Consider the following 25,894-nt stretch of genomic DNA (forward strand, 5'->3'; position numbering starts at 1 on the left):
CAGAATAGTATACTTGTCAGATCTTTGGGAAAGGAAAGACTTTAAAACCAAGCACGAGGTAGAAAAAATGTAAAATCAATAATTTTGATTACATCAAATTAAAAAGGTTTTGTACAAACAAAACCAATGCATCCATAATTAGATGGGAAGCAACAAATTGGGAAACAATCTTCATTACAAAAACCCATGACAAAGTTGTAATTACTCAAATGTACAAAGAGCTAAATCAACTGTACAAAAAATCAAGACATTCTCTGATTGATAAATGGGCAAGAGGCATGAATAGGCAATTTTCAGTTAAAGAAATCAAAACTTTTAATAAACACATGAAAAAGAGTTCTAAATGTCTTATAATCAGAGAAATGAAAATCAAAACAACTCTGAGGTATCACCTCACACCTAGCAGATTGGGTAACATGACAGCTATGGAAAGTAATGAATGCTGGAGGGGGTGGGGCAAAGTTGGGACATTAATGAATTGCTGGTGGAGTTGTGAATTGATCCAACCATTCTGGAGGGCAGTTTGGAACTATGCCTAAAGGGTGCGAAAAGACTGTCCTTTGACCCAGCCATAGCACTGCTGGGTTTGTACCCTCAAAGAGATAATAACGAAAAAGACATGTACAAGAATATTCATAGCTGCACTCTTTATGGTGGCCAAAAATTGGAAAATGAGAGGATGCCCTTCAATTGGGGAATGGCTGAACAAATTGTGGTATATGTTGGTGATGGAATACTATTGTGCTCAAAGGAATAATGAACTGGAGGAATTCCATGGAGATGGAACAACCTCCAGGAACTGATGCAGAGTGAGAGGAGCAGAAACAGGAAAACATTGTACACAGAGATTGATACACTGTGGTACAATCAAATGTAATAAACTTCTCCATTAGTGGCAATGCAGTGACCCTGAACAACTCAGAGGAACCTCTGAGAAAAACCACTATCCACATTCAGAGGGAAACACTTTGGGAGTAGAAACACTGAAGAAAAACAACTGTTTGAATACATGGTTTGAGGAGATATAGCTGGGGATGTAGACTGAATGTACATCCTAGTGTAAACAACAACATTGAAATAGGTTCTGATCAAGGACACAAGTAATACCCAATGGAATTGTGCATTGTTTTCGGGAAGGGTGGGTGGAGAGAAGGGAGGGAAATAATGTGATTATTGTAACCAAGGAATAATGTTCTAAATTGACTAAATAAACTAATTCAAATGGGAAAAAAGGAAGAATATCCACTTACAACTATTTTTTCTTCCTTGAATTCTTGTAGTAACAACTCATTTTTTTCCTCTGAGTTTCTGCTCGTGATTGTGGGCTTGTAATCTTCTGGATTTTCCCTCTTCTAACCTTTAATATTTCCTAAAATTAATTTGGTATTTTCTTGTATTTTAGTTATATCTTCAGCCTCTTGGGGGCTTGAGATTTTGTGCTTGACCTAAGCTCTTCTCTTGCAAGGATTGAATAGACTTTGTTTGTCCCTGAATCCTTTGAAGACTGAACATGGGTGGTGATTAATATTAGGTTCTATTGGGCTCCTCTGGTTCAGTCTCTGCCTTCTCAATTTCTTGGTGGCCCACTATGGGTCATTTCCCTTGACTATTTTCTTTTTCTTTCTTACACAGTCTTCCCTCAGGAGTTGGTTCTATTCTCTGTTGTTGCCCTAAAGGGGAGAAAGTGGGATTGCCTTATAGGCTTCGTGCACAGCCCTTTTTGCTCAGGCTCCAAGTTGCCCCTATCCTCTTAAAGTGTCTCTTAGTTCTTAAAGGAATATGCTGCCAAGCCCTGTTTCCTTGTGCTGTGACCAGTGTAGGCTAGATCTCTCTCCCTGCTTGTGTTCTGATAAGAAGCCAACCTCAGGTTCAGAACTTGATTACTGGGCCTGACAGGGACCTGCGGTGTCCTTGCAAAGGATCCTGGCTTGTGATACTTCCATTTAAAATTCTTGAAAGACTTTTTAGGTCTGATTCTGCGAGCTACTGGCTTCCCTGGCAGTTCCTCTCATTGCTTTCACTGGCTTTTAAAATTTCAGATGACTAAATGATCTATGTCTTTAATGAATAATGCTTGGAAATGATCAAATAAAATATATCTAAAAAAACAAACAAAAAAAAATTTCAGATGACTTCCCTAGCCATTTTTGCTTCTAAGCAGGTACTCTGAGTTGTGATTTACCAGTTCAGATTGCTGACTGGTTTAATATTTGTTTGTATGAGTTCCCACAGTCTTTCCTTCCTTCCCCACTTCTACTGGATCCTGGTCCTTGGAGTTCACTCTGCTTTCCCTGGTATAATTTTTTCTTCTCTTCCATTCTTCCCTTTCTCACTTTTTCCTGGTTTACCTGCCACTGGCCCTTCGACCAGCTCCAGTATTTTATGACTGCGTGTGTGTGTGTGTGTTTGGATGTGCTGCCTCCTTTTAGAGTCTTTTTGGAACACATTTTATTGCAAATGAGTTGGTTTGTTTGGCCCTGTTTGGCTAGGTTGTTTATGTAGTCATATCACCATCTTAAATGGAAACTAATTTTAAATCCATTCCACCTTGACCTGTCCTCAGACACATGGCTTGCCTTATCTTCTGAGGAGGGAATGTTTGAAATTGACCTTTAGAAACTCTTGCCTTTGTCTCCATTTTGGGTTCTCTTGCCTCTTAAAGAAGATTGTGTTTACCCAATGGACTATCAATTTTTTGTGGGAACCAAATTTGTGGAAGGAAGAGACATTCTCATGTGAAAATCAATGTTATCATTCCTGAGGGCAAATATGATCTCCTGCCCCCAAATCCCCTCACCAATAAGATGATACCCCCCCTCTTCATTATTTTCTTCTTGGAGTACTTAAGAGTCTTTCCAGTTTTAGAGGACTGTGAGCTTTACTGAAACTCTCGTGACCCTGGTCTTTGCCTCCCCTTCTCATTTTCCTTCTAGAAATGGGGGTATGTAATATGAGTGCCTCCTCCTCTTTCTGTACTCAGAAATTTTTTTGCCTAGGAAATCTGTCTACCCAGTTGGCAAACCAAAGTCTGGTCAAGCATGTCACTGATCAAGAAAACTCCAAACCATAAGTCCAGTGCTCAGAAAACATGAAAAATTGGGGGGACATATTTGAGAAAAGGAAAATATGCAGGATTCACCACTTCATTAAAGGCATTTTATAATAGCATTTCTCCTCAATTTCTTCATCTGTAAAATGGGAGGCTGGAGTAGGGATAGCTTTGGTGGCTCAGTGGATTGAGAACAAGGCCTAAAGATAGGAGGTCTTAGATTCAAATCTGGCCTCAGATACTTCCTTGGGTGATATAACCCTGGGCAAGTCACAGCCCCCATTGCCTGGCCCTTATTGTTGTTCTGCCTTGGAACCAATGCTTATTATTGATCCTAAGATGGAAGATGAAGGTTTAAAAAAAAGAGAGGCTGAAAGCAAGCCTCCAAGGTCCTTTGTAAGGAAATATAAATCTACAAATAAATAATATAAATGTATAAACTTGATTATGATCCCCACCAAGCCTTCTCTTAAAAAAAGACCAGGTCTATCCTCCTTCCTCAAAATAGTCTTCACCATAACCTCTTTCATTTAATTTGAGGAGACTAGGTATATGTTTCTACCTCAAAAATGATCTTCCTCATAACCTATTTCATTTCATTTGAACCTCACCCATATTTTTGTTTTTGACTTTAATATCTCCAACTGGACCAGAGGTTATATCCACTTTGCAATCCATGTGCACCTTTGCTTTGCCTTAAAACTAAACTCGTTTCAACATTTTTTTAGGTAGTAGCAGAATTCCATCATGGATAGGAACCTGCCATTAGGAAGATTTGGGCTCAAACCCTTCCTCTCACTCTTACTTGCTTTGTGACTACAGCTTAGTTACCTTGCCTCTCAGGACCTCAGTTTTCTCATCTGTGCTTTGGGGATGGCAATAGCTATAGTGCCAACCTCACATGGTTGTGGAGCTCAAATGCAATTATTTTACACACACACTCACACACACACACACAATGCTTTACACACTTTAAAGCTTCGTGTCAATGTTACTTATGACTATTACTGATAAGATATGGTACCTGCCTGAGGAAAGACAAAAACATGTAGATAAGTGAGAACTTTGATTAAATGCTTTATTTTTAAAAAAGTATTCTTTTATCTTTCTTTCAAAATGTAGTTAAATAGCGGTTGATGGGGGCAGCTCAATGGATTGAGAGCCAGACCTAGAGACAGGAGGTCCTAGGTTCAAATCTGGTTTCAGACACTTCCCAGCTGTGTGACCCTGGGCAAGTCACTTAACCCCCATTGCCTAGCCCTTACCATTCTTCTGCCTTAGAACCAATACATTGTATTGGTAAGGGTTTATAAAAATACAGGTTGATAAGTAGAGTCTAGAGTAATCAGGGTATATTGAAATATTCTCTTTCCTTTAAATTTTGTTATACTCCTATTCAATCACATTACTTTTTCATATTCATATTAATACATATTAATGTATTTTGATTTAATAGTATTTATATAAAATATGTTATTATACATATATGTGTTTAGAAAAATTTTGTGTATAGATAAACCATACCCATGTGAGCAAATGAGATCATTTAAGTAGAGACTATATTGTTATTTTAATTAAAAAGTTTCTTATTGTAGAAGATATCTGGCTCTTGCCCTTTATTGCTCATTAGATTTCATTCACTCCTGAGAGAGCCTTCAGAGGCTACATTCTACAAAAGAAGCCCTCATTGGTCCTTTCATGTCAGCTACAGGAATCTCATGCATGGTCCTTAAGAAGAAATAACCAACCTCTGGGAATATGTTTTGCAAATTCCATTCTTTCAGTCCCTGCAGGTCTCATAAATTACAGAAGAGCTAGAATTGCAAAGTGCCTCAAAGGAAACGACCCACTTTTTTAAGGAGAGATCCTAGCAAATCAGTGACGCTAAGTTTTACAAATTCATTATTATGCCTTTTACTGCCACAGTTTACAGAATATGCCTTTTTTGGCTAATGATTGAGAGGAAAGAGGATTTGAATTCTGGAAATGATGGATCGTGGACAAATTTAAGGTCAATCCGTAGGAAAATTCTGAAATTATTAGTAAATTGGAAGAGAAACAGTGATCTATAGGAAACAGAAAAGGTTCACTAAAGATGTTAAACCAAACTAACCTAATTTCCTGTCTTGATACAGTTATTAGATGAATAGGTCAGGAAGTATTAGAGATAGAGTATGTCTCCATTTCAGGAAGTTATCTCCTAAAGGTTTTCATAATATCCTTATGAACCACAGATTATAAACTTATTGAAGGTAGGATTTGTGTTTTGCATCCCCCAGGGCTTAGCACAGTGTCTGCCTCATAGAATGTGCTTAGTAAATATTTATTGAATTGAGCAAGATGGAGAATAATACACTGGTTGATAGTAAAGTGGATTCTAAGTTGGTGGAACAATCATACCTCCAAAATATTGATTCATAAATTGATGACAGTCTGAAGAGAGGTCTTTAGTGAAATTTGAAAGGGTTCTAGCACAGATTCTGTCCTGCCTGACATTTTGACTGCTAATTACCTGAAGATAAAGATAGATATATAGATAAAGAATGCCTACTTATTCGCAGGATGAGATAAGTCCAGGGGATAAAAAAGAATCTGGGTCCCAAGAAAATCTTGACAGGTTTAAGATGAGCAAAACATTAGAAACAAAATGAGAAGTCCTTACTTAAGTTTTTTTAAAAATCACTAGAACAAATAAAGGATAAAGGAGGGCTGGCTTTCAGGAGACTGGATGAGGAAGTCTGAGCAAGCTATGGCAGAGGGCTTAAATCCCACCTATGACTAGTTTTTGTACAGCCCATATGCTAAGAATGGTTTTTTTATGTTTTAAGATACAATAAAACCATTTACAATTATAAAAACCATTCTTAGCTGCCAGGCTGTACAAAAGCACATGATGGGGCCATTTTATTTGGTGATGGGCTATGGTTTGCAGACTCTTGCACTAAGATATCAGTAGTTCCTTGTCTGAAGGTACAGATATAACCAGCTTGAGGTAGAACCTGTACCCTTGGGAGCATTGCAATAATGATGATGAGACTTTTCTGTATGTAATAGGGAGGGTCTGATAAGGGATAATTAAGGGTTCAAAACTAAATAGATATGTAAAATAACAGGTTTATTCATCTAAAGGGTAAAGGGAAAAGGGGAATTGGGGAATAACTAACTCTTAATCCAAACAGAGATAAACACCCTTATAACTTATATAATTATTTTAACTAAATTCTTAAAGTCGTAATTAAGGTTAGGGATTTTGGTAGGAACAGGGCCAAGGCCAAAGAATCTCACAATACAGTAGTCCTCTTTGATTCAAGCAGTAATCCCAGAAGTAAGTCACCAGCACTGTTGAAATCCACTCCTCTGTAGCAGCTGCAGCAGCAAGGACAGGCAGAATATTAAGAAAGCCAAAGAAGAGGGAATCATTGGCTCTCTGGGTCCACCCCAGAAATACCAAACAGAAACCCTCTGGGCTTTCCTAACTGCTAGAGGAAAACAGCAGACTCTCTCTCTTTCCCAAGTTCACCAACTGTGTCCAGCAACTGCCTGTGTGTTTCAGTTCCTCAGCTTCTGAGAGTTCTGTGTGGAATGTTGGTCTCCAGGATCTCTTGCTGTCAGCTTACAAAATTCCTTACTACATGTAGCAACAGTTCATGTCAAAAAGACATGGTTTTGAATGAGTTACCAATATCTAATGATTGTGTTTAATTAGATAGAGTTAAGAGAAGTACGATGTCTACAATGGGGTAGAGAAATGTAGCCCTAGTTGAGTAACGTGCTAGATTTGGAGTCGAATTCTGCCTTTGATACTTAATAGCTACAGTGTTGTTGCTTAATTATTTCAGTCATGTCTGATTCTTTGTGACCCCATTTGGGATTTTCTTGGAAAAGTTACTGTTCTCCAGCTCATTTTACAAATGAGGAAACTGAGGTAAACAGGGCTAAGTGACTTCCCCTGACTACTAAGTATCTGAAGTTAAATTTGAATTCATTTCTTCCTGACTCCAGGCCCAGCACTGTGTCCATTGTGTTACCTAACTGTCCTAATAGTTTCATGTCTCTGAGGCTCAGTTTCTTCCTCTGTACATTGTGGGGTGGGACTAGAGCACCTCTCAAAATCCTCTCCACCTCTATCATCTATTATCTCTTTGATCTAAGACCTCATTGTACTCTTTATTGTACAAATAACTTTTTCCACGTTCTTAGTTTTGTACTATATTTTAAGGAGTCCAGTGAGAAATTGGAGCGAGTGTAGAGGATGTCATGAGGAACTGGGCTTGTTAACCTGGAGGAGACTTCCAGACACATCAAATTCATGCATGCCTGAGAATGGCAGAGCTATTTTGCTCCATTTTGCAATAGAAGCTGTCATCAGTCCTTTTATGTTAGCTACAGGAATCTCATGTATGATCCTTAAGAAGAACTAACAAACTTTGGGGAGATTTAAAGGGCTATTCGAGAGTAAGCAAATTGGCTTATTCTTTGTAAGTCCAAAGGGAAGAACTAGGAGCAGTGGAAATTTCAAAGAGGCAGAGTTTGTTTCAGGACAAGGAAGACCTTTATAATAATGTTTGCAATGTTAAAATGGAATGAGTTACCTATATTTATTTTTTTAAACAAGAAGCTGGATATTACGAGTTGTTAAAAAAGAAAAGAAAAGAAAATTATTGCATGGCTTGTAATATTTATTCCCTCGCTGAAACTGTTTTTTTCCATTCTTAGTCTCTCTTCTTTCTAGTGTATCCTTTCCCCAGCTGCCAGAATAACCTTCTAATATCTTAGATCTGATCTTCTCGTTTTGCTTTAAAAAAAAAAAAGAAATAGTGCTTCCTCACTGCCTATGCGATTATTATTTTTTTAATGCCTGAGCTTGACATTTAAGACCTGCTACAATCTGGTTCCTACCTACCTAAGAACAACATTATTTCATACTATTCTCTCTCTCAAACTTTGTGTTCCTGCCAAACTGAATGCCTGGCTATTTGCCAAACTTGGCATTCCAATGGCTATCTTCATGCACTCACATAAGCTGTTGCCCTCCCCCAATCCCACCTACCTGCAGTGCCCTCTTGCTTCTTGTTCATCATGAATTAAGAATATTTGTCTACGGGCCAGCTAGGTGGCTCCGTGGATTGAGAGCTGGTGCTGGACTCAAATGTGACCTTTGGGCAAGTCACTTAACCCCCATTGCCTAAGCCTTGCTGCTATTGTGCCTTGAAACAATATTGATTATTCTAAAATGGAAGGTAAGGGTTAAAAAAATTGTCTTCCTTCAAAGATCAAATATTACTTCTTCAAAACCATCCCTGACTCCTTCCCTTGTTACTCTTCTCTCCCTCTTTAGTTTCCTAGTATTATATTTACTTATGTATATTCTGGATTCCCACCCACTGGTCTTCAATCCTTTACCTTTAGTTTTTGTGTCCCTAACACCTAGCACAGTGCTTCACTTATTATTGGTATTTAAAATAATACTTGTTGAATTGAATTCAAATTACTTAAATTTTTATTGTTCATCCTCCTATGACTACAACCCAATTTAAAGTTTTCTTGGCAGAGATATTAGAGTGGTTTGCTATTTCCTTCTCTAGTTCATTTTACAGACAAGGAAATGGAGGCATTAGGGACAGGTGACTTGCCCAGGGCCACACAAGTTAAGTGTCTGAGCTGAATTTGAACTTGGGTCTTTCTGACTCCAGGTCCGATGTTCTGTCCACCTAAGCTTAGAAGGTGCCTGATAAATGCTTGCTCCCTTCCCTGCCCCCTTACAGTACACGGAGTTACCTGTGAGTGCCAGCTCTGTTATAACATGTGTTTGTATGCCCACACATAAACACAACACACATGTATAGCTGTGTGTCATCTGATGGGGTGGACGGCACTAAAAATGTAGAAGCAGCAAAAATAGTATAGATAATGAATGAATGATTATGGACTTTTAAAAATCAGTAATAATTGGTAATAATCTTGGCAATAATCACACTGTGGTTCATCATTTCAATACATTCAACTTAGTTTCCTTGTCTGGTACCCTTTTAAATAACAGATGGTAGGACTAGTTCTCACCTGAGTAATTTTCTTCAGCAAAGAGAACTCTAACTTTGAATAACAACATACAACTTGTAGGGGAGGCAGGGAGAGAGTGGGGGGTCAGGACAGGGACTTATCTTGCTCCTTTTTGGAAAGAATAAGTTTAATATTTAATGGTTTGGAATGCATTTCAACAGAAATTAAGTTATTAATGCTAATCTGTGAATAATGCACCAATGAAAACACATAGAACCCTGATTTGCAAATCTTAAAAGGCTACATAAATGCTAGTTACTAGGTATTCCTTTTTGGAAACTTTGATGTGAATTGTTATGTGTATAATTTTGGGATAGGCACTGTCCTAAGTGCTGGAGATACAAAGACAAAAGACAGTCTCTGCTGTCCAAAAGCTCGTGGTTTAATGGGAGAGAACAGCATACAAACAACTATGTACAAAGAATGTACACACATATAAAGACAAGATAAATGAGAGACGATCAGCGGAGTGAAGAGGCTAGCATTAAAGGGGGTTGGAGAAAGACTGTGAAGAACACAGATTTTTAGCTGGGATTTAAAGGAAGCCAGTGAAGATGGAGATGAGGAGGGTGAACATTCTAGTCATGAGGAGGACAGCCAGTAAAAATCACATACAAGACCATTTTATCTAGAGAAGAGAAAACCATATTGAAAAATTTTTAATACATCACTGAATCTAGTAAAAAAGATTTTGGGCTAGACACAGACTGTTTAAACCTTAGTCTTTGTGCGTGAAATATAGGTCTCAATTACACGTTTCCTTTCCCGATTCACAGAAATAGAAGCATCATAAATTTTCAATTGATACCTTTTATGGTTTATAGACTAAGGAAGGGCGGGAAAAGATGGCAATTGTGTTATAATCACCAGTTCTTAACAGATTGCTTCTTTACCTTTGGCAGTACTGAAGACAACATTTTAGATTGAGAGTAGGGAGATTTCTTGGATTCCCCTTGCAAAACTTAGAGTTCATTTCAGAATGAAAAGCAGCAGGTCCTGAAGTTTTCCAATTTTGGAAAATTCCATTGTAGAAAAGCAAACACCTGTTGAAACTTGCACATGCTTAGGTGAACCTGTTAAGAAGGAAATAAAGAACTTTAAAAACTTCTAAAATTTCTCCTGCACAGTCATCTATTGAATACTGAACCCCTTTGATGAAATAGATGTACATTATATTAAAAGTTGCATAATCTTTATGATGAATTAGACCTTAATAATTATTTTCTTTCTTTTAGCACTGGCTGGACCATTCAAAACCTATTAAAAAGCAAATGAAAAGTAAGTAACCCCAAATGAAAATTTCTTGTTTCATTCCTTTCCTTTGGGATTAATTTAAAGCAGTTTGTTTTATACATTGAGTTTTTATATCTTTATTAAATATGAAACCACTTGAAAAAATTAATTTTAAATAAATTATTTTAAAAAGTTCAAGTCGGACAAAAGTTGTTAAAGCCAATTTCAAGTTGGACAAAAGTTGTTAAAGCCCATGTGTGGAAAATTTTAAGTAGTCCTAAAAGATCAGAGTGTTCTTATTTATAAAGAAGCTTAACTACACTCATAGATTTCAAACCATATACTCCCTGTAGGGAAAAACAATGATTCATGTGATAGTCAGAAATTTGGTTTTGATGAATAGATGGTGAAATGTCATCTAGTCAATTGCATTTAATACTTGCTCATATGTTTTATTTATTTTCCAGAGTCCCTTAGAGCGCACTAGATATAAAATAGAATTGTAAACAACCTCCTTCCAACTATACAGGGTTTTATCTCATTTTACCAATGAGGTCACTGAACAGGACATCAATAATTTTTTCAAAGATTGATTCTTTGAAAAGTATTTATAGAGATGATTCAATAGTATTCATAAATTTTGAAACATTCTGTTTTCCATACCCTCCATCTCCTTCTCCCCAGTGAATCTTCAGAGCAAATTGTTTAAAGTTGTCCTCAGTGTTTCATGGCATTACAGAAGTAGTGGTACCTAGAGGCAGTCAAGTGGTACAAGTGAACCAACCGCTGGACCTGGAGTCAGAAAGACTCACGTTCAAATCCAGCCTCAGACACTGATTAGCTTTGTGACTCTGGACCAGTCAACTTAACCTCTCTTTGATTCAGTTTCCTCATCTGGAAAATGGGAAAATAGCACCTACCTTCCAGGGTGGTTGTGAGAATAAAGTGAATTAATATTAGAAAGTGCTTAGCAAACCTTAAAGCACTATGTTAACCCTTATGAACCATTGTCTAAGCTATTATTAAGAGATGGGCTTTGGAGTTGAGTTTGACTTCTGAGTCTTTTACTACCATTGTGATAATTAGCAAGGGGGAGGGAGGAGGAAATAAGGGAACTATTAGCAAGCACTGATGGGGTGTGCAGCTAGGTGGCCCAGTAGATAAAGCCCTGGATGTGCAATCAGGAAGATGAGTCTTCCCAAGCTATGTGACCCTAGGCAAGTCACTTAAGCCTGTTTGTCTCAGTTTCCTCACCTGTAAAATGAGCTGGAGAAAGGATTTACAAACCACTCCAGTATCTCTACCAAGAAAAGCCCAAATGGGGGGTAGCTGGGTGGTTCAGTGTATTGAGAGCCAAGGCCCAGAGAGGGGAGGTCCTGGATTCAAATTTGGCATCAGACACTTCCCAGCTGTGTGACCCTGGGCAAGTTACTTGAGCCCCATTGCCTAGCCCTTACCACTCTTCTGCCTTAGGACCAATACACAGTATTGATTCTAAGGCAGAAGGTAAGGGTTTAAAAAAAAAAAAAGAAAAGCCCAAATGAGTCATGTAGACCTGGGTACAACTGAACAACAAAATAATCTCTCTTATCTCTCTTTGCACCATCAGTTTCCCTCCTTCCTTCCTTCCTTCCCTCCTAGTTTTTTTTTTCCTTATTCTCTCCATTATTGTACCTTTTAATGCAATGACTAATATGTTATGGATTTAATTTATTTATTTTTCCTTTGGTCATTGTGTGATCTTCAAACTTGGGGAAAACCATCTTCAAATGTGTAGTTGGATCTGCTTATGTTTTGCACTTTCGAATTAAATACTATTCTTCAGAACCGAACAACCTTCGAGAAGAGTTTACAAGGTAGGACATGATCCTAAACACATTTCTAAATTTGATTATACATTTACATTTTGCAGAGTCTTCTTGGTCATTGTTGTTGCCTTTTCCTATTTGTTTGTTTGACCCCTCCTCTTTTTTTGTTTTGTTACATCACTTATTTTAAATTTCTGTTGAATCTCAGAATTCTTCTTTCTCAGTCTTCTTGTAACCTTAACTCTGCCAATCTCTGTGTTTTTAGATGTCTGCACTTCAAATTAAACAACTTAGTCTTTGCTGCCTCATCTTTCAGGTGACTAGGATGACTAAGATCTATTTCCTTCTCTCCTTTTCACTCTTCTAAGACTTTATCTAAATAAGTTCATTGTGCTATTATTTTGGATATTTCACAGAACTTAGAAACTGGCAAACCTTTCCCAGCCACAAATTTCTTAATTTATTTCAAGTAAGAGGGTGATCTAGCATATGCTACCTTGATTTTTACTGTGGGAGAGCATACTTTTCCTCCCTTTCAAAGAAGGGGGGAAAATTTTAAATCCTAAGTCATTAAGTGACAGTAATAATTTGTGGTAATTGATTTTGTAGAGCTCCTGGCATTGATGTTAGAATTAATGTCTTCTCTATTCCTCCATTAGATTATTTTTGGACCCAATTCTACTATATTTCTAGATATTTCTTACATATATTTCTCTCTCAAAACTGAGATGGTATGGAGACAAAAGACAGTCACAAGAAAAATTAGTTTTCCCCCTTCTAGTACTCTTACCAGTGTCCTTTTCCTGCAATGTAATGCTCTTTAGTTTCTGCATGATTTTTTTATCTTGGCAGAAAGCTGAAATAGTGGTGACTTTATAAATCAATTATCTGATAGGGTGGGAAGTGGGGAGTAAGGATTAAGCCGGTGATGGCAAGTGAAAGTTATTGAACAGACCACAGTGGCTTGAGCCATCTTGAAACTGGAAGAGGTAAGTCAACAAGATAGATTGGGCAATTTTTATTTAACTGTTGAGGACTCCAACGTAACATTGGAAGATTCATTTTTACATTTGGGAGTCAGTGTATCTGTCACCTGTAGTTTCTCACTGATGGTTGACCTTACGATCCCCCTGAATATGAAAAGCAAAGTTTATTGTTGGTTGAACTTGTTTGAAGCATTAAAAAAATGTTCTCAGGTATTCCAGAAAACACAGGGATCTTTGTGTCCTTTGTTATCACCCCCCCTTACTTCACTTTTAAATATACTACTCTTCATTTTCCATCTCTTTTTTGTCCAGAATTTAGAGAAAAGTTTGTCTGCATCTCATCTTTCTTTTTTTTGAAGTTCCTAAAAGCAAAAAAATTATTCCAGTGTCACACCCAGTTACTCAGGAACCCTTTCATTCAAACCTGTTGCATAGAAACATCACTGATGCCATGAAACATTGAGCTTTGGTGAAACACATTCATATTAATTTGTCTGCTACTTCCTCATTTTTTGTTTCATATCTGTCACCATTACTAATCAAAATCAGGGCTTTTCCCCATTTCCTCTGGTATGTACTTAAAAAATAAAAGCAACATAATTCTGTTTAACAAAAGGAGGAAGAACTCTTAATTATTAGTTACAAAGTCAACCTCAAACTTTACTATGGGTCTGGCATGCACAGAAGCTCTGTCTTGCTATTTTATTGGTAAAATTGCACATGCATGTGTTGTGTTTTTTGTCCTGTTTGGTTCTCTTCTCAGTCTCTGAGGGCATTTTGAGATATCCTTGTTGGACTGCACAGTGATCCATGCCACAGCTTACAAATATCTTGTGCATTTCTGTAAAATGAACATTTCTGTTAAAGATTCTGGGACATGCTCCAGGAGACAAGTCCTATAGAGGAAAGTCTTCTAGAAATGCTTAAGTTTTACTTGAATATTTTTAATAGTTCAAAATTGTTCAATAAAAATTTTGTATGTGGGGTGATATTTACAGTGGGAAATTTGGGAATGGTAGAGGATGATATTTTGTTGACTTTTGTATATATTTGTTAGGTACCTGTTTGTATTACAACTCAGGCATGACATTCTTTCAGGAAAGTAAGTATGTTTTTTATTACGAACTCTGAACCCTGACTAGGTAATAATGTACATTGTTTTAGTTCTGTTAGCCTTGTTCCTTTTCAAAATTAAAAAAGAATGCATCAGGTTTTATTAAGTACTATTATTTGTACCATATCATCATTTCCTTTTTAAAAAATACTGTGTAGCTTGAATCATTTCCAAAAAAATTTCTTTTTAAGTGATGTGCATTCAGACACTTTAGTCTTTCTAATCACATCACTGGCCCATTCATGATGGCTTTTGTCCTATTTTCCGTAAAATACATTATTAGTATGTATACAGGTACAGATATTTACACAAATATTCCATTCATCAGCATCTGCATTTAAGTAATGTAAAGGGGTTGCCTCCTGAGTCAGATGGAAAGAAAGAAGTTTATATGTTGTCATTTTCTCTTCCTTTCTTAAAAATAAATTTCTAGCATTATTTCTTTTAGTCTCTGAGTTTTAATGATAACTTACTAAACCTACTTTGGTATCAAAGTATTTGATTTCACATGCACTATTCTTTTATACTAAGTATGAATCCAAATAATCATACCTTTTATAATTATTTCATGGTTTTAGCATTTGCAGTTAACTAATTCTTTCCATCATATGAATGCTAAGAATATATTTGAATAATTTTGATTAATTGTCAATAACCCCAATACCTGCTAGTATGGAGAGGGAGTACAATTAATTTTATCCTGATTTTAGTTCCTACAATGACCTTTTGAAACTTGGGAAAAGCTAAATGGAATATGTAAAAATTTGAAATAAAATAAGTAGATTGTCTAATGCATGTTTTTGCCTGTTTCAGCCTTGTCACCCAGATCTTTGATCCTTGATATTGTGTTCATATATTTTGTGTGTACATGTGTGCATTATTGTTAACAATGCCTCCTTAAAGCATCAGAAATGGATTCCTGTTGGTTTTTTCAATATAGTCACTTCTTTAGGAAGGGAAAGTTTGTCTTCTGCTTGTTCAAAGCATACTTGGACTAGAAAAGTGATTGATTTATCAATTCCCATTAGGAGAGTCAAAAATATAGTCATTCTAATTACAATATGCCAATGGTTGCATTGCATTGCCTTGATGCTGATAGAGAAGGCTGAAAAACAGAGCTATTTTTTAATAGCATCAAAGCCAATTGATCTCCTTCCATTTCTGATAGAGGCTGAACTTTTGTGTTTTATACAGACTAAGAAACTATTTAAAATGTACATATGAAAAGGTCAAACAGATGCTTTTAATAAGTGAGTGTTGAAAAATGAAGATCATTGAATACATTTACATCTTTATTCACACCTTAATACAGTTAAGGAAAATTAACTAAAATGCCAAACAATTTAATTATAAAATTGGCTCTGTTTGTCTTGAGATATTTAACCCTCCCCTTTCCACATTGAATTCCATCTCCCAGTATTTGGCTAGGTTCCAGAAAGAAGACGACCCCAGGGTGACATGGATTATCTCTTGTACAGAAGGACTGAGTTAACTAGAGTTTCTTCCTAAGACATAAGCAGTATGTATACCATCAAAAGGAAAGGGTAGGGTAGTGAAGAATCGAAAGTAGCCACAATTTTGTTTCCCATTTAAAGTAAATTTAGATTTCTTCCCAGGATTAACCATTGCTGTCACTTCTGAAATAATGCTTAGTACGAACACAGTTAATTAAAGAATTGTGAGTATCTTGACTCTACTTAGAACAACTGAGCCAGGGTATGGCAAATTTTCCTTCAGTAATAAGGAATATTGTATTTAGAGAAGCCACATTCTTAGTGGGTAGAAAGAGATGTCCTCAGAGACAGAAAGATCTAGATTCCAGGCTGGCCTCTGGCACATCTTGTCTATTTTATTCTAACCTTTTAGTGCCCCATAGCCAACTTTTTAAAGGTAGCAGAAGAGTGGCCATTCTTTATGGAAAAAGAGTTTCCTTACTGGGAGCTCCCTGTAACAAATAAATCACTGGAAAAAAATATATCCTACAGTTTTCCATCTTTTTTACTAATGTGGTAGATACATGAAGAGAGAGAGGTTTTCCAGGACAAGCCAAGATGCAAGAACCAAGGCTGGGGATCTATCTGCAAAATCAAGGAGAAGGTTCCAAATGGAATGTTCCCAGGAGGAGAGGCAATTGAAACAGGCTGAAGGACCCTTGTGAGGCTGGCTTGGCTTTGGTCTATCTGACCAAAGGAGGAACTGATTCTGTCTCTCTCTGGGAGTTGAAGCTGACCAGGAGAGAAACTGAGACTTGGATTCTCTCTCTCTCTCTCTCTGTGTCTCTCTTTCTCTCTGTCTCTCTGTCTCTGTCTCTCGTTTGACTGGCCACTAATCCTAAGCCAGGGATTGTGGGTTCAGGTCCCATCTGGGGTGCCAAATGTAATAAAAAGGGTAATCTGTGTGACTATTTCTTGTTGCAGTGACTGATGTACTCTGGCTTTTGACTAGAGAGAGCTGCTACTAGTATGGGGACATACCTGGGGGTACCTAGTTACAATGGAGGTAGATGAGAAATGCTGCTAAAAGTAGAGAGATACTGCCACAGATAGATACTACTGATCCCTACTGATGACTAATGAATCAATCTATTTCCTAACCTCCTCCTCCCTTCACTCCCTCCCTTCTCCAACCCTTTCCCAGTTTCTTCTTGAAGCTTGTGGCTTCGCCCCCCCCCCCCTTCCCCCAGTGGACTATAAAGACACTCTCTTCTTTTTCTTTTTCAAGTCAGGGGGTTTATTGGGAAACTGAGGTAAGAGGGATGAGGGTTTCCCTAATCTATAATGAGGGAGAATTTGAGGGTTTGGGGAAATCAGTCCAGTCACAACTGTGACAGGGGGGACAGTCAGAGAGATAGAGGACAACTGTTTAAAATCTTCTTTTTTTTTCCACAAAGCCACCAAGATCTCTCAGCCTAATTTCAGAAGCCCCTCTCGAGGGTCCTTCAGCCTGGGACAAAAGCTAACAAAATCAGTTCAGCTTCTTCTCTCTACAGCTAGGCTTGCCTCCTTTCTTGGTCAGTCAACCCCCAGAGAGAGAGAAATCAGTTCCTCCTTTGGTCAGATAGCCCAAAGCCAAGCCAGCCTCACAAGGGTCCTTCAGCCCACTTCAACTGCCTCTCCTCCTGGGAACATTCCATTTGGAACCTTCTTCTTGATTGACAGGCAGGTCCCCAGCCTTGGATTGAGCATCTTGGCTTGTCCTGAAAAACCTCTCTCTCTTCATGTCTCTACCACACTAATTTTATCCAATTTTGTTTGCAAAGTGAGTAGATACCACACATGAATTTCTGTATTTCATCAGGTCCCAAGCACCGGGAAACATTGCTTTTCATATTCTGAAATAATCACTCTGTGAAGTACTTTTATGTTTGGTTATTTCTGTTTTTAAATATGACTACAGACAATAATAAAGAATAAAGACAGTAATCCAGTTTTTCTTAATAGCCTAAAAAATCTATTTTGGTATAGTTGTATTTCTTATATGTACATTCAAGAAAAATGCATATTCTGAGCTAATTTCTTTTCTTTGAAGATTGAAATGCCCTTATGAGACTGCTGTGGAACTAGCTGCCCTGTGTCTTCAAGGTAGGCAACTCTTCCCAAGTTATTTGCTTTCTGAAATTGTATGTAATGATACTGCTGTAATGACTCTGCTAGCATTAATATTACCATTGAATGTTTGCACCATACTTAATGTGTGGGCATTTTGTTAAACATTTGACAATATATTGTTATTTATATTATTATTTAACAATGTTAAAAGTTGTTAAAATTCTTAAAAATTACCAAAACCTTTAACTTCAAATAAAGTGTTCCTAATATTCATTAATAAAGCCATACATACACTAATAGGTTAAGGGATGTGGCTATACAACTATCCAGTTTATTTGTCTGGTTAATAAGAGAAAGTAGCGTAGGGCAGAGAGTGCTAGGCTTGGAGCCAGGGTCCCAATCTTGATTTTGACATTGACCTCCTGAGCAAGTCATTTATCCTCCACTTGCCTCAGACAGCATCCTAGGATTTTTCTTTTATTTCATAGAGGAAGATTCAAATCCATCTCTCCACCTTCCTGCCCCCATGATGGTGGAATCCCCCCCCCCCCGCCAGAGTTCCGCATGCCAAAGCATCACAGATCCTTCCTCTGTTTGCACGTTAATTATCTACTCTTTTATTATTGATTGTAAGTGTTGTCAGAAAGTAGTTTCTAAATTGAACACTGAATCTTTATTTAATGATCAGGAAAATATTTTGCCAGTTTTTACTTACTGGATTAATTCCTTTTAGTGCATAATTTTCTGATATCAATCAAATCTTTTCTTTTGAGGTAGTTAAAGACTCATATCAATTGTGTTATAGACAGCAAAGTTAAATCACATTCAGTTTAGAAAAACAAGAATAACAATCAGGACACATGTATAGTTACCTTTGTTAAGAAGGTAAAAATAGAATCTGTCTCACGAATAATTATCAAAAAAGAAGTGCTTTTCATCTGTCTCTGATATTCAAAAATAGTATTCTTGGTTTGTAAGAAAGTGGACATTTTTTTAGTGGAAACTCAGTAATATTAGACCACTTTGCCACTTCTGACATATGAGAAACGGATTTTGTTGTTCTTATGTCTGTAAATTCTGTTACTTCAAAGTGAAAGATTTCAATATGATGAGCCTTTGTGTTAATGCTGCAGGACAGGTTAATGTGGGTGCACTGTGAGTGAGTAATGGTATACATTTTCCTTAAAACAATATTATTGGGGGCAGTTAGGTAGCTCAGTGGATTGAGAGCCAGACCTAGAGAGATGGGAGGTCCTGGGTTCAAATCTGGCCTCAGACACTTCCCAGCTGTGTGACCCTGGGCAAGTCACTTGACCCCCATTGCCTAGCCCTTACCACTCTTCTGCCTTGGAGCCAATACACAGTATTGACTCCAAGTCGGAAGGTGAGGGTTTCAAAAAAACAAAAACAATATTATTCAAAGTGAGAAAAAATGTCAAAATTTGTACTGAAGAAAGAGACCAATTAATTTGTTTGGGGGTAAGGGATAGGTAGAAAACTCATAGAGAAAAATGAGACATTTGACAATTAGGTTACTCCTATGCGAAGGCCTTGCAAGGTAGGGAATTTGATGTAGGAATTCCAGGGGAATAGAGCAAACATAGAAGTGATTTGAGAATTGGAAGCAAACATTGAAAAAATGGGAAAATGGAAAATTCTTATGGATGAAATAATTGGGATAAATTAAACTTCTGAACACAAATAACATATTAAAAATGAGAAGCTCCTCCTTCCTTATTTTGCTATTCTTTCCTTTCTTTACTAATCATTATCCTTTACCTCTTTGCAAATGCAAAACCAAACAAGAAATGTCATATTTAAATGCTGATAGGTAGGTTTTATTTTGCTGAGTTGACCTCATCAGTATTCATATAATTGAGGTTTTCCTCGGAGATTTTTTTGTGGGGGAGGAGAGAGGCATTTTTATTTTAAATCAGTAAGCATCCTAGGCCAGTACAATGACCTTTGAGGTTTTGGAAGCAAATTGGACCATTAAATAGGAATCTTGCCCGCTGTAGGAAGTCCTTGAAAGTCTTCAGAACATCTTCCTATGTGCCAGTGAGGAATAAAGAAAATATGTCAACCAAAAATACTTTCCCAAAGAACTCTCTGGCCTCCAGAAAATTAGAAGACATCATAAAGATTTTTCGTGCCAAATTTAGACTTTGTAGAGAACCATTGCCTACCCAAGAGCATTACTTATTATGAGACAGCTTCTTGAAGTCAAAGAATAAAAGTGTGCTCTGTGGTACTCACTTGCCATCAATCTATATTCAAACCTCTTACCAGGAGATTCTTTCCCATCTCATTCACAATATTCCCAGTCTTAAGACTTAAGCTCGTAGCAGTGACTTAGGCTTCCTTATGGAATAAAGACTTCTATTTTTCTTCCTGTTTTCTTGAGGTTTTTAGAAAAGTCAGTAACCTAAGGTCCAAGCAAGGGCCAGCTAGAAAATCACCTCTTTCTTGGCCCACTTTTCATCCTCTTTAGATGAAATAGCCTGTTACCAAGGGCTTATCTAGAGAGATACCCACTGGACCATGGTCCAGATTTGGAGAGAGAAGATGAGCGATATGAAACAATTAGAATTCTACAGGCCATTATGGAATCAAATGCTAGATTAAGTAACAGGGAAACACTATAGGAATTTTAAGAAACTGATAGAATCATAACGATGGGGAGAACCCTTGAAGAGGGACAGAGGGTGGTCCCCATCCTGGTATAAAGGAAGCAAGGTCCAAGTTGAGAGAACATGTTGAGAAACACAAGCTGAAAAAGAATAGAAAGCAGAAAAGCAGGGCAGATCGCTAGTAGGTTGTAGGAGATCTAAAGACAGTTCTGAAGGTCAAGACAAGGACAGAGGAACCCTGGTGCCAGGAATCAGACCCTTTCTGTGACTCAGTCCGACTCCCAAAGCTTTGGTCTTTTTATGGTGTCTGATTGCTTTTTCTGCTTTTATGAAGGGCTGATGTTCTGTTGTAGTCATTTACAGGGTCCACTAAGCTACCTTCTCACTTAGCTACCCCTTTCACATTTGGGGTTCAGTGTACCAAGAATTGAAAAAGGTCTTTAAGGTCCAGCTATATCCAGAGCATGAACAATCACTATGGACCAGAGTTGTCGTTGGACAAAAATTATTAAATTCCTTCCATGTTCCAGTCGCTGTGCTAGGTGCTGGGATTTCAAACACAGAGGCAGCTAGTGGATAGAAGACAGGACCTGAGGCTGGAAAGACCTGATTTAGATCTGGCTTCAGACACTTACTAGCTCTGTCACCCTAGGCACGTCACTTAACCTCTGTCTGCCTCACTTTGCTCATCTGTAAAATGGGGATAATAAGAGCACCTACTTCCCAGGGTTGCTGTAAAGATCAAATGAGATCATTTAAAACACTTAGCACATTGCCTGTCACATAGTAAGCACTTGTAATAATGTTGGCTCTTATTTGAAAGAATAAAACAACCTCCCCTGTTCATAAGGAGAGAATCTAAATTATTTGTGGCTGGGGAGAGTCACAGCTAGGAAGATACAAGGGTCCATTATGTCCCTTCTCAGATTAATGGGGCTGACAGTCATACAGTTTCCTCTTCACCCTGGAATCAATCATTCAACAAATATATGTTCAAATACCTGGTATGAGTCAGGTGCTGCTAGATTCTGGGAAGCAATATTCTTTGGGACCAGTAAGTCATTTACCTCCCAACCCATTCCTATTAAGGGGAAAGTGACCTGTGGGGAAATCAGGGGTGCAGGTGGCAGGAGGGGTACAAGTAAAACACTAGTCTCAGGTTCATCTGCCCTGTGTGTGGAGTTTCTGGCAAACCCCAGTCATTACCAGAATAATCATATAAGATTTTGTTAACCAAGTAGGACTTGAGGAAAGCTTTGAAGAACTTGGATTGAAATAAATGGGGCAGAGTGGGAGGGGACTGGGACTTTTCTGGATCTTTCCCCAGAAAGCTCATCCTCCTGTCCTTGCTGTGGGGCTCTACCCCTCCCTGGTGGCTTGTGGACAATCTGCAAGCCCTTGTCAGCTTATGCAGAGCATAAGTCAGAGCTGAGAACAAGCAGTCCCAATCCCCTTTCCCAGAATGAGCATGGTTTTGTATTGTTTTTGTTGGTCCTCTCCATCATCTCTGCTCCTCTTGACCTGATCTTCGATTTTAGACTCTGCCAGGCCACTTAGATCTCTGGCATAGAGACAGGTCTTGGCATGAGGAGATTCGGGGAATGGATCATGCTTCAGATAATGAATAGCTCAGATACTTAATAGCTATGTGATTGTAAGGAAGTCTCTTCAACTCTCAGAAGCTCAATTTCTTCTTCTCTGGAACTGGAATAGGATAGTACAGTACTCTAAGTTTTTATTTATTTATTATCATTTTAAATATTATTTTAAAATATTTATCATTATTATTTTAAATTTTTATTTGTCATTTTAATGTTTTAAATATTTTATTTATTATTTATAAATATGTAACGTACATTATTTTATTACTTATACAGTGCTTTAAGATTTTGCAAAGCACTTTATATTTTAAAATGTGTAGCTTTGACTTTGGCTGCAACAATGCATTATTTCTAATTTATTTTCTTTTATCACCAGTCTCTAAAGCTCCTTTTAAAATGCCCTCCAACCTTCTCAGTGACCATTTGTAATTTTCATGGCCAGCTCTTTTTTAAAAAATTCTAATTTCAATTTTATTTTTAATTTAATTTTTTAAAACCCTTACTGATACTATGTGTTGGTTCCAAGGCAGAAGATTGGTAAGGGCTAGACAGTAGGGTGAAGTGACTTGCCCAGAGGCACATATCTAAGAAGTATCTGAGATCATATTTGAAATCAGGACCTCGCATCTCTAAGCCTGACTCTCAGTCTACTGAGCCACCTAGCTGTCCACTATGGCCAGCTCTTTTAATAAAATGCAAAGTAATTTTTTAAAACCTCTTATTTTCTCTCTTACTAACTCTAAGGCAGTAGGGCAAGGGATAGGCAAAAAGCATTGAGTGATTTGCCCAGGGTCATTGATCCTTATTGTGAGGTAGGTACTCTTTTTACCCCCTTTTTGTAGATGAAGAAACTGAGACAGACAGTAAGAAGCTGCGACCATATTTGAACTCAGATCTTCTAACACCAAGTCCAGTACTCTAGCTGTTTTTATATCGCTCTCACATGGTTGCTGTAATAAAAGTGCCCTATAAGAAAAGAAAAGAAAGAAAGCAAAAAGTGCCTTATAAACTGTAAAATGCTATATTAGAGAGAGAGAGAGAGAATATGGTATATTGGCTAGAGAACTGGCTTGAGAGTTAGGACCACCTGGATTCTGTTCCTGTTTATTGGTAACCCTCAGGAGAAAGTCTTTTTCCCAACTTCTCTCTTCAGTTTCTCAAGACCCAGAGACCCTCACTGCTCTCCCAGCCAGAGTCTCCTCCTCCTCCAGATTCCACTCCTCGGGCCCCTCCCCTGTTGAGGTGATCAGTTTCACACACTCTTCAGCCTGACACTTTTTCTTTAGTGTCAGCCTCTGTCACATTATGAATACTGGCTGTTGTTATCTTGGACAAGTCATTTAAACATTCAGTACCCCAACCAACCCTCTAAGACTCTAAATAGAAAAATATTTGTTACTCTTCTCTCTGTTAATTAATTCCTATTTCTCCTGAGAGTCAGCATATATTTTTGGTGGATGAAAGCAGGGTGTTTGGAGTTTTGATATGGCATCATCATAAAGATATTTTGGTTGGAGAAAGAGAGAAGGGGAGACAAGGATGCTAACAAGGTGGCTTTTAGTGTAATCCAGGAAAAAAGAGCCAAGGGGATTGACCTGGAATGGTGACGATAGGAGGGGGGGAAAAGGATGAATCAGAGACCTTTTAAAAGCAATGTCCTTGAGCTTGAATGCTGATCAAATATTAAGAAGGACAGTGTTTGACTTCTAAGCATTTAATCATTTTCCAGTTTGTATTATGGTTAGTTGTGTATTTAAAGTCTTGGAGGGCAAGAATTAAGAAACTAGATCTGCAATTTCATTGGTAAAAGGAGCCCCTAGGGAAAGAGATTCTCCTGTCTAACAGTATAGCTTGGTACTTTCTCTGTCACTTAGCCCTGAGAGCTTGTTTTGCCCACGGTTACACAGCCAGTATGTCAGAGGCCAGACTTGAACTCTGCTCTCCCTGTCTTTGAAGTTAGCTTTCTTATCAGCTATAAACAATTATTATGTTTGCCCAGAGGAGAGGCTTGATAAATGTTTGTTGCATTATTAAGTCAAAGCTTTAAGATCTGAGGGACTTGGGGAATTGATGCCAATTGTTAGAGGGAGATTTAGAAAAGGGGATTGAGGTGGGCAGAAATAATAGTTTCTTTTTGCATGCAAGACATTCAAATGGATTAGTATCTGAAAATATGTTGCAGCTATTTTTTTAAATCTACTGTTAATTTGCTGTGTGATCTTGGGCAAATTACTCTCTATAAGCTTCAGTTTCTCCTGCTAGATATCTCTGCCTTTATAATCCTAATATATTCTAGCCCTTAAGTATGAACTTTAGTGCTTCCTCACATCTCTCTGTTGAAATTTCTAATGTTCTTGGCCTGGCAACCTTGTCCCAGACTTCCTTTGTTCCTTATTTAATCTTGATCACATTGGTTTATTTCACCTCAGTTCCTGATCCCCATATTCCTTGGCCTAGATTTCTTTTTTTACCAATTTGACCTTGATTTCTTTTTTTTTAATTAATCTTCTGTCACAGAATCAATATTAAGTATTGGTTCCAAGGCAAAAGAGTGATAAGGGCTAGTCAATTGGGGTTATGTGACTTGCCCAGCGTCACGCAGCTAGGAAGTGTCTGAGGTTAGATTTTGCATTTCCAGGCTGTCTCTCAATCCATTGAGCCACTTTGATGCTTCTTGACCTTGATTTCTCCTCATTTCCTCAATAATTAGATTTTGTGTTTTTACCCTATGTTATGGGTGGATTTGTTTTTATATGAGAGATAAAGTTGACTCAGAGGGGTCTCAGTAAGAAGGAACTATATTCTTTCCCCTTACAATGATCGGAAGAAGTTTGATGTGACAGTCTCCAGTCGAAGCCTTGGATAAGCTCATGGTAGCTATGAATGAGGTGGAAAAGTGAAACTTGAGGGCTAGCGAGAGTGATGGACAGAGAGAGCAAGGAGTGCTAAGGCTGATATCAAAGAAACTAGAGGAGAGTTTTAAGAGGGAAAGGAGAGAATGAGCTGTAGCAAATTCAGCAGAAAGTTCCAGGAGGAGGATTAGGGAAAGGCCATTGGATTTGGCTAACAGGCATTTATTAATGACCCTAGAGAGAACAATTTAAATCAAGTAATGGGGAGAAGAAACCAGATTTTACTTCGCTAAGGAGGAGAGTGGCTAGTGAAGAAGTGCTATCTGTGGGCAGAAACTGCAGATTCAAGGAACTTGACTGGAAAAGTAGACATGGGCTGTCGTCACCGCTAAGTTATGTGAACTTAGGCAAGTGACTTGACTTCTGGATATCAGTTTTCTCTTTTGTAAAATGATGTCAGGGGAGTGAGAAGCTGAATTAGATAACCCACAAGGTCCCTTGCAGTTCTAGTATTCTACAGTTCAGTAATACTCTAGATATCACTATGGGTTAGCTCTAAGCCATTCTTGAAAGTCAGTGATAAATTTCAAAGTTTCTTTCCTGAGAGGTTTAAAATTTTTTTCTCAATTTTTGTGAAAAGAATGGTTAAAAAAAACCACAGAAAAATACAATAAATAATTTCTACTGCTCAACCCCTACCTAATCTATAGCAATTTCCATTTCTGAGTGATTCTGACCAACAGCTCAGTTATTTGGCTTAAACAGGACACTAGTTCTGCCCAGGCAGAAACAAGAATTTTTGTTGGTATCGATAGAAGAAAAGTAACATCTTCCTGACCTAGAATTGAGTACATGCAAAGCCCTTGATGCTTATTAACTCAATTTCTCTATATAGTACTGACTAAATAAATTGTTCATAAATCGCCTAGTTTTTTATGTATTTGAGAAAGAATTTGGTTTCTAGTAGTTTAAGTGACTTGCCCAAGGTTACACAACTAGGAAGTGTCAGGCCA

At 37.8% G+C, this 25,894-nt stretch overlaps 1 protein-coding gene across 2 annotated transcripts in view; it reads left to right on the forward strand.

Moving 5' to 3' along the window:
- The window catches only part of EPB41L4B (erythrocyte membrane protein band 4.1 like 4B), a 267,526-nt gene that overhangs the window by 85,197 nt on the left and 156,435 nt on the right, over positions 1-25,894 (forward strand). For both annotated transcript variants that reach the window (XM_016423826.2, XM_007498051.3), the window contains exons 3-6: positions 10,345-10,387; positions 12,120-12,198; positions 14,194-14,238; positions 17,779-17,831. In XM_016423826.2, coding sequence (XP_016279312.1) covers positions 10,345-10,387; positions 12,120-12,198; positions 14,194-14,238; positions 17,779-17,831 — 220 coding nt within the window. The remainder of the gene's footprint in view (positions 1-10,344; positions 10,388-12,119; positions 12,199-14,193; positions 14,239-17,778; positions 17,832-25,894) is intronic.

This window comes from Monodelphis domestica, chromosome 7 (genome assembly GCF_027887165.1).
Source record: "Monodelphis domestica isolate mMonDom1 chromosome 7, mMonDom1.pri, whole genome shotgun sequence".
NCBI classification, from domain to species: domain Eukaryota; kingdom Metazoa; phylum Chordata; class Mammalia; order Didelphimorphia; family Didelphidae; genus Monodelphis; species Monodelphis domestica.